We start from the raw sequence: 14,520 nt of genomic DNA on the forward strand, positions 1-14,520 counted from the left end.
AAAGTAAGAAGTATTTTTACTAACTTATCCTTAATTAAATGCCTTGAAAAATAAATAACACACTTTAATAATTTTTTGGTTATTTAAAACTCCACTTATTTCAATAAGAGTAAAATTGGAAGAAAAATATTAACACCTTCTTGATTTTTGTGAGACACCACTTATTTTAAAACAAAATGAAAAAATAAAAATGCCACTTATTATGAAGAGGGAGAAATATTAATCTTGTACTCAAAATTTTCATTAAAGCGCCATGTAGTTTGCATTAATATTTACTACTAGCAAGTATTTAATTTTAAAATATAAGGGTATATCTAATTCTGCAGAAGTATCAAATCTCTCAATTAATAAATAGGACTGTATTTATTTATCTGTAACCTTCATTATACCATCGAGATAAAATTACTTCAGCCATTAATAAAAAATAAGAAAAAAAATATCCTTATTTCTAATGTTATATTTCACTATGATTATTAAAAAATTATATGGCCTAACGTCACGTGGAGTTTTATAAAGATTTGCTTTTATGTATCTTGCACTATAAAATAAAACTTGTTTAGCCTGTAAAACGAAAAATACAAAAGAAAATAGAATAAAGAACAAAAGAGAAATTGGAGTATCGGGTCAAAATTGGTTCTCGGGTCACCCTTAATCGAAGAATTTGTGATTTTTGTTTTTCTCTTCAAGGTTAGTGTTAAGCTTTTCAAATAAAGCAGATTTTTATTATTGATTTGTGTTATTAGTGAATGATTATGCAATTGTTAATCTACTATTTATTTGTCCTGTTTTGGTAGTTGTAGATATGTAATTTGATTTCTGATGTGTATTATGGTTTTGGCCCTTACTGTACTGAAAAGATTGTTTTTTTTAATTTTTCAAAAAAAAAAAAAGTTTTTTTTTAACTTTATAGAAAGACATGTCATATGGAGTTTTTGAATTATTATGCAGTTGTTTGTCTACTTTATTTGTCCTGTTTTGGTAGTTGTAGGCTTGTTAATTAAGTTGGATTCATATGTATTTTGATTTTTGATGGGTATTAATGTGGTTTTCGCCGTTATGGATTGAAAAAGATTGGGTTTTTACTTGATAAAAAGAAATGGCATCAGGGGTTTCTGATTGCTTGATTTTGATGTTTCTTTAAAAGCACTCTAAGAATCATGAAACATTTGATAGTCCAATGTGAAAAAAGTTAAGGTATTAACACTTTTGCAGTTGTTTGTCTACTTTGTTTGTCCTGTTTTGCTAGTTGTAGGCTTGTTGATTGAGTTGGATTCACATGTAATTTGATTTCTTGTGGGTATTATTATGGTTTTGGCCCTTATGGATTGAAAAGATTGGCTTTTTTACTTGATAGAAAGAAATGGCATCTGGGATTTCTGATTGTTCTATTTTGATGTTCCTTAAAAAACACTTAAGAATTTACCTGATAAAAAAACACTCAAGAATCATGAAACATTTGATAGTCCAATGCAGAAAAATTTAACACTGCAGTTGTTTGTCTTGTTTTGCTAGGTGTAGGATTGTTGATTGAGCTGGATTCATTTCTAGTTTGATTTTGGATCAGTATTAATAAGATTTTGGCCTTTCTGGATTGAAAAAGATTGATTTTTTTAATAGATTTCGGATTGCTCTATTTTGATGTTCCTTTATAAACACTCTTAAGAATCATGAAACTTCGATAGCCCAATGCAAAAAAAAAAAAAAAAAAAGAAAAAGAAGGGTTAAATGGAATCAACATTGCAATGAGAAAGAGAATAATACTAATCAAGAGGATTATTAACCTCTAATATCATGATTTAGATGCAAGTTACCAGAGTTGTAATTTTGTTCCCCTAACCAAGTCCTGGGTGCTTTCTAGAACAACAAGTATAAGAAGGCTAAACACAAAAGCTAGGAGATAGGTTCTTCTACTCTATTTGTCCTGTTTTGGTAGGTGTAGGCTTATTGATTGAGTTGGATTCACATGTAATTTGTTTTGTGATGGGTATTCTATGGTTTTGGCCCTTCTGGATTGAAAAAGATTGTTTTTTCACTTGATAGAAAGAAATGGCATATGGGGTTTCTGAATTATTATGCAGTTGTTTGTCTACTTTGTTTGTCCTGTTTTGCTAGGTGTAGGCTTATTGGTTGAGTTGGATTCATATGTAATTTGATCTCCGATGGGTATTAATATGGTTTTGGCCCTTCTGGATTGAAAAAGATTGGTTTTTTACTTGATAGAAAGAAATGGCACCCGGGATTTCTAAGTGCTTGATGTTGATGTTTCTTTCGGAACATTCTTACGGTCATGAAACATTTGATAGTCCATGCAAAAAAGTTAAGGTATTAACATTGCAAAGAAAAAAGATAATAATATTAATCAAAAGTATTATTCACCTTTCATATCATGATTTACAAGTTACCAGAGATGTAGTTTTGCTCCCTTAACCAAGTCCTTGGTGGTTAGTCTGTAGAAAGCCCTCATGAACAAACCGTCTCTTTGTAGAATAACAAGTCTATGAAGGCTAAACATAAAAGCTGGGAGATAGGTTCTTCCTTATTTTTTTCCTGACCCTAACTAGTTAGGGATTGAGACATAGTTGATTGATATGATAAGTGACTGTTTGAAAATTCTAGCACTATAGTGTCAGGGGGATGCAGAGAGCAGTTGATTGATTGGAAAAAATCTTTATAAACAGAGGTAAAGCGATAGTGTCACACTGAGACAGTTGTCTATACAAGTTGTGATCCTCTGGAGAGCATATGATTTCACCATGTTAATTTGGATAGGTATCTTTCCACCAAACAAAAGTATTCTCTTGACCATTGTTTTTCTGTTCGGCACCGGTTTTTTCTTCTCTGAAGAGAAAAAGGTGTTTTCTTGACCAGTGCCTCAAAGTTATTAAGGGACAATTCTTCACTGTTGAAAGCCGTCTTTACCTTTCCAGCCAATTTTCACCCCAAAAAAAAAAAAAAAGGGAGACCAGGACAGTGCTATTATACTATTTGAAAGGTGTTCCATATGTCAGATAAAGGCTGTCTATGCTAGAGTTGGTGTGATACTGACATTATCTAGTTCCTTGAATAACAAATTTATAAGTATATGCTACCTGGACAGCTTTACAAAATGGTTGATGAGTTTTATGAGAGTCTAATATACTTCTCAAATTATAAGAGCTAATGTAGAAGCCATGTAGAGGTCTCACTAAATCCTCCAATTGCGCGATTAGAATTTGATGAAAATTCAGAACGAGGATCTGCCCAAAGAAAATATTTAATGTTTTGTTTTGTTTATTCATTGGGATATACTGATGGGCAAAACCACCTAAATTGATGTAAAAATTATCATTCCAGGAAGCTTGTGTAAACCTTGTAAAATAAAAATGTTCGAGAACCGTTAGTTCTTTTTTATTCTCTGATAATTAGCGCAGCAATTTCATGTGTATAGTAGCGACAAATTAAAAGTCAGGCAAAGTTATCGACTCTCATGTTAAGGAATATGGGAAAAACCTGATACATATTAATATATGTTTGTAACAATGTAGATCTAGTTGTTTAGTGTTTCACCGGACCTTCTTGTTATATGTGTATCTCGAACTATTCTTTTTAGTTATCCTTCTTGACCGGAGAAGTTATTATTTTTTTAAAACTTTACCTTATCAAAAAAAAAAAAAAGGGAAGGTATTAGTTTTTTAAATTCTACCTTATTTTGCCAACTTTTATATATATTCTAGTAGTCAGACTTATGTTCATAATTGGTTGGTGTTCTTTTGAGCTGCCTTATTCAGAATGATCTTCTGACAAAATTTTCAGACAGCTATTCCAATTCAAAGACTGGGAATTCTGGCGTATGGCTTCTAGGCGGAATATTAATTACAGTCGTCTTGCTGTTGATGAAGATGATGACTATTATGGAAATTCTGGCAAGCGAGCTGACCCTAGATTTGATTATTCACCTAAATCGTTAGATAGAATTCCCTGGAAATCCATTGCCCTTGCTCTATTTCTGCTTTTTCTGGGATGTCTGCTTCTCTTGTTATCATATTTTATCTTATCTGGTCATATGGGAGGAGAGCGTTCCCAAGCATATGGTCTCCTTGGACTTGGAATCCTCACTTTTCTCCCTGGTAAGTCAAAAACCTTCCTTAAGCAGCAACACTTTTCTCCAAAATTGTTCGAGATATCTTAGTTGAGAGTGTAGTCATTCATTAAATCCAGAATCAAGTTACGGCTGCACCATTTATTTGACAGAGTGAGTACCAGTTTGCATGAACAAGGTAACTTCCATTGAATTTGTAAGCACAATAGTTAGGTGAGATAGCAAATGGCAGGGCTACTTGTTACTATATTTGTCCTCTCTGTAGTGATTGTAGATCTGCACTTGAAAATGGTCGTATTTGATGATGTGTTGGGAGGTCCATAGTGTGTAAACTTCTAGATTTACTAAATTATGTTTGGATTTTACGTTGAGTCATTTTTTCTTCATTTTGTTTGACATTCTGAGTTTAATACTGAGTCCGCGTCTTGTCATTTCAAGTTCTTTATTCAAGTTTAATTTTCGCTTTTTCATTAATTGATTAGGCAACTTCCAACGATCAACTTTGACGTTAATAATTACTTGCAGGTTTTTATGAGACTCGGATTGCGTATTACTCTTGGAGAGGTGCTCAAGGTTATCGATTTACTGCAATCCCTGACTATTGACGTCTTCATATTTCATGTAAACTCTGAATAGAGTTACTAGTTTCTATAATGAGTTTTGTGATAGATTCTAGCACTCATTTTGTTCTTTACATTTCAAATAACTTCTGAATATAGTTACTGGTTTTCGTAACGAGTTTACGGCATTTCTTTGTCCTAGTCTCTTACAAAAATTTTATTGTCGATTGTAATTTTGTTCATTATGTACTTTTGTATGATCGGCGCGACGGCGCCTGTGTGGTGTATTCAATACATCAGATTCTATAGTATGAAGGAGTAAATTCAGGCGTTATGGTTCTTGGTTCTTTGACGTGCATACCTTATGGTTTGATACTTTCGAACTTCCAATTTGAGAGAGGATGTTTCAAACTTGATTTATATTTGAAGCAAAAATCATTGACGAAAGTGTGGTGAACAAGTTACTTTGTTTACATGTTACTACTAAGATATACAAATATATTCTTGAAGAAAATATAACTGCCTCTTATGTGAGCAAAGCAGCTAGTTTCAAGAAAAAGAAGAGAGTTGTGGTAGGTTTCTGGGGCGATGTCAAAATAATGAGATTATGACGAATCATTTGAATACTGAAATACTTGAATACAGCATTTTTAGTACAGACGGTTTATACATCGAATTTAACAAGCTTTTGTCTAGTTTGGGATTGAGGCATAATTGATACTACAATAAAACAAATGAAGCGAAAATGCGTTACTTTGTTTGGAAGACGTGCTTTTGTTTCTCGTTGCTCCGGTCTCAATACAATTGTGCTATCCTCTATGCGTGCAGAAACCCGGGCAACCATTTTCCTATGTGCTATTCGCTAGCACATCTAGGGCCTTGGTTTCCAACTCAGTTGGAGAGGCCTAGCCTAGTCTAGCCCAAGTAACGCTCAAAAGCCACATGCTTTTCTTGTCGGACCAACTCAACTAACAGTTTCTGACAAGTCTTTCTGAATTGGAAGAGTAATTATATCGATGCTAAATTTAAATCAACCTCAAATCTATTTCTATAGATTCTATACTTCTAACTAACATGCTGACACCGCCAAGGGGTGTGGCGGAAAAATTGAAATTGTCTAACTTTTACGAAGTCTCATGTTCGAACTTTGAGAGTTGGTGTTTATGCTAACAACATCAAGCCGATTTCTTGGTTGTTCTTTTGTTTTCTATTTTATAATCGTGGTGTCGCATCTCAACTAATTCTACGAGGTACCTATTATCTCGCATCAACGTATATACTGATGGACCAACATAAAAATTGGATAACTCTGTCCGCCACTACCTGCCACCAACACGTATACTGGTGGACAAACACGAATATCAAATAACTTTGTCCACCTAAATTTGGAAATATGTGAAGAAATCACCTAATATTTCTTAATTTTTCCTAGGACTCAAAAAGTCATAAATCCTCAATACACACATAGTGACTCAAGAAAGTACCAAATATAAGTTGATGCTTCACAAAAGCTGCTAAAACTGAAGCAAAAGCAATGCTGCATTCCATTTGCTTAGCATCTCCACTTCACAACAGTCACTTTCCCCCTCCAAAATTCAACAATGTCCAAACACCCACTTCACAAATCCCAAACACTAACCTTATCTACCATTTCAACACTCCATTAGAACTCAAACAAGCTATTACCATTCTCATTAAAACCAATAAACCTCTGACACTTCTCCCACTGCCACGTGTCGCTTCCATATGTGCCCTCACACCAAACTTCCCTTTTGCTCAACAAATTTTCAACTATATAAACCAACCCCAAATTCCTTTATGGAACACTTGTTTAAGAAATCTTGCTGAGGGTAATAATGTAATTGATGCAATTTTCTTGTTTCATCAAATGATTAGTTACAATGTAGTACCTGATAGTTTTACTTGTTCTTTTGTGCTTAAAGCTTGTGTGCATTTACTAGATATTTATAATGGGAAAATTGTTCATGGATATGTAGAGAAACTTGGGTTTCAATCAAATTTAGTTTTAATTAATGCATTGATACATTTGTATGGTAGTTGTGGAGCAATGGATGATGCCTTCCAACTGTTTGATAAAATGCCTCAAAGAGATATCGTGTCTTGGAATATAATGATTACGCAATTAGCGAAAAAGGGTGATGTTGATGGGGCGTTTGAATTGTTTTCGCGAATGCAGGAGAGAAATTTAAGGTCTTGGACTGCTATGATTACCGGTTTTGTTCATTGTGGGAAGGCTAAAGAGGCTATTAGGCTATTTATAGAAATGGAAGAAATGGGGTTGAGGGCGAATGAGGTTACTGTAGTGGCTGTTCTTGCAGCTTGTGCTGATTTGGGTGAACTTGAATTGGGAAGGAGGATTCACGAGTATTCGAATGAGAGTGGGTTTAGAAGAAACGTTCACGTTTGTAACACGTTAATTGACATGTACATTAAGTGTGGATGCTTAGAGGCTGCAAAATATGTTTTTGAAGAAATGAAGGAACGAACAATTATATCGTGGTCAGCCATGATACAGGGTTTAGCTATGCATGGACAGGCGGATGAAGCATTAGAACTCTTTAACGAGATGATCAAAAGTGGAATGAGACCTAATGAGGTGACGTTTCTTGGAATCTTGCACGCTTGTAGCCATATGGGGTTGATCAACGAGGGGCGAGAATTTTTTGCTAGCATGAGTAGAGACTATAAAATTTCACCCCAAATCGAGCATTATGGTTGCATGGTTGATCTTTTAAGTCGTGCTGGACTTCTTCAAGACGCATATGAGCTCATCACTAGCATGCCTATTAAGCCGAATGCTGTCATATGGGGTTCTTTTCTTGGTGGATGTAAAATTCAAAAAAATGTGGAAATGGCTGAGGAAGCTATGAGGCAGTTAGGTATATTAGACCCTTTTAACGACGGATACTACATTATTATGTCAAATATTTATGCAGAAGCTAAGCGTTGGGAAGATGCAGCAAGGGTGAGGAAGTTGATGAAAGATCGAGGAGTAAAGAAAACTCCAGGTTGGAGTACAATAACTATAGCAGGAGGAACACATGAATTTGTGGCCGGAGATGATAACCATCCTCAGGCTGAAGAGATCTTTAAAAGATGGGACAAACTGTTAGAACAAATGAGGTTAAAAGGATATGTACCGAATACTTCAGTGGTTCTACTAGACATGGAAGAGAGTGAGAAAGAAAAATATTTGTATCGCCATAGTGAGAAATTGGCCCTTGTTTTCGGTTTGATGAACACAAAATCAGGAGAGACAATCAGAATAATGAAGAATCTTCGCGTTTGTGAAGACTGTCATGCTGCTTTCAAAGTAATATCAGGAATTGTCGAGCGAGAGATAGTTGTGCGCGATAGGAATAGGTTTCATTGTTTCAAAGATGGCCTTTGTTCTTGTAAGGACTATTGGTAGCAAAATCTTGCACTTGGAGAGCTTTTGTTTACTGCAATATATGCTTCTTGATTCAAATGAAAGCAATAAAATTTCCAATACAAGGTCAAAATGTTTTTTTTTTTTTTCGGTAACTACTGTAAAATTACCATAACCTCCACCCCCAAGCCACCTTCTAGGAAGAGTGCTTAGAAGTGATAGGCCTCCAACAGAAAGAAAACTAATTACAAATCAGTTTTTGTATCAAAGTATTGCAACCATGAGCTCTCTTGGACATCCTAAGAAAGGTCTAATCTTTCTGAAACTTCCTTCTTGACCTGAGCTGTGACTATGAGCCCGTTTGGATTGGCTTATAGCTTAAAAATGTTTTGCTACTTATAAGTAAAAAAAATAAGTGTGCTTATAAACTTATAAGCTCGCTTTAGATAAACTAAGTTAAATGGGTCCAATTATTTTTTTGAGCCTTATTTTAAGACAAAATGACTTTAAGTTTTTACCCAAACACTCAAAAAAAAAAGCTTGACTTATAAGCCAACTTATAAGCCAATCCAAACGGGCTCTATATCAGTGTGTAAACACATTTGTATCAAAATGTGTTTGTTTTTTATAATTGAGAAATCCTTAAGGGTCAGCTGTCGCACGGTTTGAAACTCGGGAGATAATGGGGGCTTGGTTGAAATGTAATTTGTTGATGCTTGATTCTTGTCACTCATTTTTATTGACCAGACAAGGATTAAAAAAACATCATTTCAGAATTTATCAGCAACGTCTTTTTTTAAAAAATTAACAAAAGAAGATACAATATAATCATAACTTGCCAATAGTTAAGAGAATACACACTAGTGCTCTTAATCAAGAAGTTCAAGCATTAGAAAGAAACTGGGAAGATCTATAAATAAGTTAAAACATCGAATATTCATAAAGAAATGCAACATATAAATCCCAAGACAATAGGCAAGGATAAGAGCTCATTTGAGATGGATGATAATGGAAGGGTCACATTGCATCAGTTTCCTAATTATAAGGACCAGTCTACAATTTAGCATTTTGTTTTTACTGTAGCGTGTTTAATTTTGGGATATGTCGATAGAGAAAATGACAAAAATGGTCCCCTATGGTTGAGGGTAGGTTCAAAATGGTCCCCTTAAGTATGCAATGAACAGTTTTGGTCCTTTACGTTTGCCAAAAGTTAATACTATTGATCTCCGTAATTTACTGAATTCTATTTGTTAGATTTGACATAACAATTCAAATAAATATTTAACCAATACACAAAAAAAGTTCCTTCAAATCCTAAAATATGCAATACAAAAAACTACACTAGATACTGAAAAGATTTTTTTTTTATAAAAGAAGAAGTAAATAAATAAAAATAGAAAAAACTGCAAAAACTGTACTCTAAATATGAGACCCCTAATGTTTTTCATATTTCCGGTCAAATCTAACTGACAGAGTTTGATAAATATTTGACTAAGATTAAAAGTGTTAGTTTTTGACAAAATTTAAAGGACCAAAACTGTAAGTGCATACTTAAGGAACTATATTTTGAACCCTCAAACATAAGTGACCATTTTTGTCATTAGAAAAGATTAAACATTTTTTTGCACGGATTGCCCTTCGTTTGGGGTGGTCTTTAAATTTTGCCCCTCAAATTTGTGGTCTTTAAATTTTGCCTTCATATTTGTGGTCTTTAAATTTTACCCTTTGCTTGGAAAGATGAGCGAATACATGACGTTTTGGGTTCGAACCCCCGCTCGCATAAAAAAAAAAAAATTCGCAAGGAAGGATCGGGGGAGTGTATTCGGATCCAAGATACAATCTTTAAGAAAAAGTTAAAGTTATGCGGGATCCTAAGATAACTAAATGTCTGCCCTTCAAGAAACTAAAAGTACGCCCGGCAGACTTTTAGTTAAACATAACTAAAAGTTTGGGAGGGGCCAAAATTTAAACTTTGCCTTATAAGGCAAGCGGTAGTTTACTCATAACGTGGTTTTGGACAAAAAAAAAGTTCGTAGTTTATAAAGATGCTTTAAGGATTAATTGGCTCGAAATATGGACTTGAAGTGATCTCGCTTTGTTTAGATTCTAAAGAGTGTACATATTTGAAGGTATCGGGAAGATATTACGTGGGAATTGAAAAAGAAATTAAGTACATCATTCGATTCAATATTTACATAGGTTTGTACGGATGTTTGTAACTTCGTTCTAACACGAGTTGAAGTGGTTACAAAAAAAAATATATATATGCTTCAAGACAAAGTTTGCCCATAAAAGGCGTAAGTATCTTTCCGTCGCATAAGTTTGGTAATTCTAAACAAGTTTATGCCGATGGGGGCATACTTTAATGGGAAAACTTTTATCGGATCGGCATAAACTTGTGAAGGAATTATCAAAGTTATGCGGAACCGCATACTTATGCTAAGTACGCCCATAAGGCATAAGTATGCGGTCCGTATACTTTGCTAATTCCTTCACAAGTGTACGATAAGGGCATAGCGAAATTTAAACTCGTCTTGCGAATTTTTTTTTAAAATTTTAGTGTGGGGGTTCGAACCTGAAACCCATGGGATTTAGCGAAGGGCAAAATTTAAAGATTTCAATTATGAGGGGCAAAATTTAAAGACCACCCCAAAAGAAGGGCAATTCTGCGAATTGCCCAAGATTAAATGGTTTCTTCTCTTCTTTTTTCTTTTTGGCCCAATATTGGATTTCCAAAGGTTTGATTTTTACAATACTGTTCAATTTCCTAATTTTGATGGTATTTTGCAGAAATGGGGTCTTGTAAAGGTCTAAGAGCTACACTAATGGTGTACAGAAATCTACTTAAAGCACTGAAAAAACATATAGGGAAGGAAGAGCATAAGGTTCATTTCACTGATTTCACCAGGGAAGAATATAAATCTTGAATATCCAAAAGACTCTTCTTTTACTCAGCAAAGAATTAAGCTTGCTCGAAATTATACTTATCTTCTCAACAGTATCCATCATCATAAGGTACATTTATCCTCAATTTTTGTTGCATTGTCTTTTTGTTCGTGGTATATTTTTTGACTGCTACAGCGAAATGTTATTATAGAGAACATATAATAAGTATAACATAAAATGTAAGAGCCGTTCCACAAAAGACATGGCTATTATAGTGAAATTTTGTTATAGAGGATGACTGTTATAGAGAGGTCTGACGGTACAAAGTTAATCATAACTCTTTATTATAGTGTTAGTAATGGAAGAAATATACTATCAAACCTCTCTATGCCAATTAGGGCTGTTCACGGTTTTGGTTAAAACCACAACCAAATCGAAAATTTAACCAAATCGATAAAAAATCGACATTTGGTTTGGTTTTGTTTGATTTAGTTTTAAATTTTAAAAACCGATAATATTTGGTTTGGTTATGGTTCTATTAAAACATAACCAAATAAATAACCGAACCAAACCGATAAATTATATACATAAATTTTATAATTATTTATATGTATAATATTAGTTTTTCATAAATAATTATAGATATTTTATACCTTTTAATCATTAATTTGATTTTTGGTCTACTTATTTCACATGATTGTTCAAGGCCCATGTTTTTAAGAATATGTCCAAGCCCATATATTTAAGTCTTTTAACTCTTTTAAGTGTAAACCTACTAACAGAAGCTCACGTTAGAGTCTAATGTCTTTAATTTAAATTTTTATCCTTTCTTTGTCAGCCATTTGATTTTAGATTGTTTCTTCTTTTTTTTCGAATTTATACCTTCTTCATTTTTCTTGTCGAATGGGTCCTAAACTTCGAGAACATCGCATTTCTTTCGCAACTCGCATGGTAATGCCTAATACTTCTTCCGTGGGTAATCCTCCTAAAAAGCAGAAAAGAACAACTCCTTATAGTCGAGACCCTAGCCTTGGGGACAATGATAGGAAAACATCTAAAGTTTGGGATCATTACACAAAGTTTTTTCAATAAAATGAGAAAATTGAGGGTAAAATGCAATCGCCCCAAAGTTTGAGATCGTTACACAAAGTTTTTTTATTTCATATATTTTAATTTTAATTTTAGGTAGTCTTTATATTAATTAATATGTATATTTGTAACAGCAACTAAAAGCTCCTATGCTCTATTTTATTTCCAGGTATGTGTATTAAGATGACAAAAATGGTGCAGCCACTATTAAGTTTTTAGCTCTATATGTAATAGTTTAGCAACTTTGGGTAACTTGAGTACTACACTATCACTAATAGTGAAAATGTTTCTATGATGTATGTTCCACCTTAAACTATAAATAAAAGTTATCGTTTGAACAAAAAAAAAAGACATGTCTTTTTCAACTTTTTAATGTTTCTTGATAAGTCCTACCGTTTAATCATAAACCAAAAAATCGAACCAAACCGACAATAACCAAACCGGTGGTTATTATTTTATTTGGTTTGGTTATGGTTTTAGACATTTAAAAACCGACTAAATTGGTTTGGTTATGGTTTTAATCAATAACCGACCCAAACCGAACCATGAACACCCCTAATGACAATGCCATTTGTCTAGATAGTTTTTGGCTGCTATAACGAATGGTTGTAATAGAGAACATATAATATATCGGTTCCAACTGTTATAGTGTAATTTTGTTACAGAGGATGACTGTTATAGAGAGGTATGACCAGTGGCGGAACTAGAATTTTCACTAAGGGGTGTCAAAGTATAAAAAAGTAAAGATACGATGAAATTAAGGGGATTCAACACATAGTATGCATACATAAAAAATTATTTTTACGTATTTACATAGTGTAATCTTCCAGCGAAGGGGTGTCGGACACCCCTTGGTTGCATGTGGCTCCGCCACTGGGTCTGACTGTACAAAGTTAATAATAATGCTTTATTATAGTGTTAGTAATGGAATAATATATGAAAACAATTGTTAAAAATTAATTAAAACTTAGTTTAAGAGGCTTTTTAAAAGTATTAGATAAATTTGGATTAGAAGTCTATGTATATATGAAATCTCTAGTCGGCTTATAATGTTTTAATTTACTTAGTTAAGGCGTATAGCCGAGCGAATTGTAAGTTTTTTCATAAGGTAGTGAGAGAGCAATAATGTTATGTGGATTGAATGTTTAGCCTTTAAGGCCCAATGCACCTACAAGATTAGAACTCACGAAAATGTCGATGTTGAAACGTATGTGGTGGGACACTATGATAATTGAAGGTGCTAAAAAGGAAAGAGGTAGACCTAAAATAATATGGAGGAAAATTCTCGGTAGACGTACAATTTCTTGGAATCAATGTGGATTATGTTAAGGATAAAAAGGGATACATAGAGGCGATACCAATTGGTTAGATTAAGGTATTGTTATTGTGTCATTATTAATGTTGTATATTCGTTCAAGTAAAGATTTTTTTTCTGATAAGCCTTATGTATAACCGGCAGTCTTATCCTTATTAGGGGGAATAACTGCCCAAAAGAAAAAAACTGTCAATCCAAGGACCTTTAAAAGAAAAGGTATTTGGATAACGAAAAATATAGAGGGTTATTGCCTTGATTCAACACTGAATCACCAGCCAAAATAGAAAAATGCCAGCCCTGCTTTGACATAGATAAGCGGAAAATAAACAGTCTACATCATATTTTGAAACTGAATACAAGAAGGTGTGAGAATAAGAAAGGGAGTTTTAACTATGGAACTGAATCCACCAATATTTCCCAACTAATTGCAAATAACGAGATCTAAATCATCATTTTCATTTTTCGATTCACCAATGATGCTTCATATACAATAAGATATGGAAGCAATATCTCCTAACATTAGGAATTAAGAATAGTTTATCCTGTAACATAAATAAAAGGGAAGGACCTATGTGCTTCCTAATGAAAACAAGCTTTTCTGGTAAATTCCAAAACCAAGATGAAAAATGTAGGGGCTTTGGGGAATTCCAAAACCAAATCGCGACGTTTTAGGTCATAGAAGACCACCTTATCCGAATACATAAATATTAGTACTTCATTCCATGTCTTGAAGATAGGCAACAAAAACTTGGACGCATAATTGACCAAATTTATGCTATTCTCCTTCACCCAAATGGAACTTGTTTTATCCTTAAGTATCCACAGGTCTAGAATTGAAATCTGGAAGGTACCTTTTTGTGCAGTTCCCAGATGCGAAAGGTTAATTTGTTTCAATTTTTTGCTACGCCACAGCGTGAACGTGGAGGATATTGTAGGCTATGTAAAAATAAAATTAAAAACCTAGGTTTTGTCGATTGGGCCTTCATATTCCTTTTCCTTTTTGAAGGGGTAGACCAAGGCCATTTCTGTAAATTCAGCAACAATGGCATTTTCATAAGGGTAAAGGTGCAAATATATCCCTCTATTTTGAGATTTGGAGCAGGTATACTTCTAATTACAAAAGTGGTGTATATATACACCTGCCATTATAAAATGGTGCAAATATATCTTTTTCGTTGACTGAATTTTTTTAAAAAAAATC

General features: G+C 33.7%; 2 protein-coding genes across 3 annotated transcripts; both read left to right on the forward strand.

The window, feature by feature from the left end:
- The first annotated feature begins 529 nt into the window (after positions 1-529).
- Positions 530-4,833, forward strand: LOC132036137 (uncharacterized). Of its 2 annotated transcripts, none has more exons than XM_059426377.1 (3): positions 530-687; positions 3,797-4,106; positions 4,604-4,833. In XM_059426377.1, exons 2-3 carry the CDS (start codon positions 3,830-3,832, stop codon positions 4,681-4,683), a joined length of 357 nt encoding a protein of 118 aa, XP_059282360.1. In that variant the 5' UTR covers positions 530-687; positions 3,797-3,829; the 3' UTR covers positions 4,684-4,833. The 2 variants fall into 2 exon arrangements, with proteins under 2 accessions (XP_059282360.1, XP_059282361.1); XM_059426378.1 differs by having other exon boundaries at positions 556-672; positions 3,755-4,106.
- Positions 4,834-6,172: 1,339 nt separating this feature from the next.
- Positions 6,173-8,162, forward strand: LOC132036818 (pentatricopeptide repeat-containing protein At5g66520-like). The gene has a single exon (XM_059427206.1). The coding sequence runs from the start codon at positions 6,173-6,175 to the stop codon at positions 8,069-8,071; it is 1,899 nt and encodes a 632-aa protein (XP_059283189.1). The 3' UTR covers positions 8,072-8,162.
- The last annotated feature ends 6,358 nt before the right edge of the window (positions 8,163-14,520 follow it).

Source organism: Lycium ferocissimum, chromosome 11 (assembly GCF_029784015.1).
Source record: "Lycium ferocissimum isolate CSIRO_LF1 chromosome 11, AGI_CSIRO_Lferr_CH_V1, whole genome shotgun sequence".
Lineage (NCBI taxonomy): Eukaryota > Viridiplantae > Streptophyta > Magnoliopsida > Solanales > Solanaceae > Lycium > Lycium ferocissimum.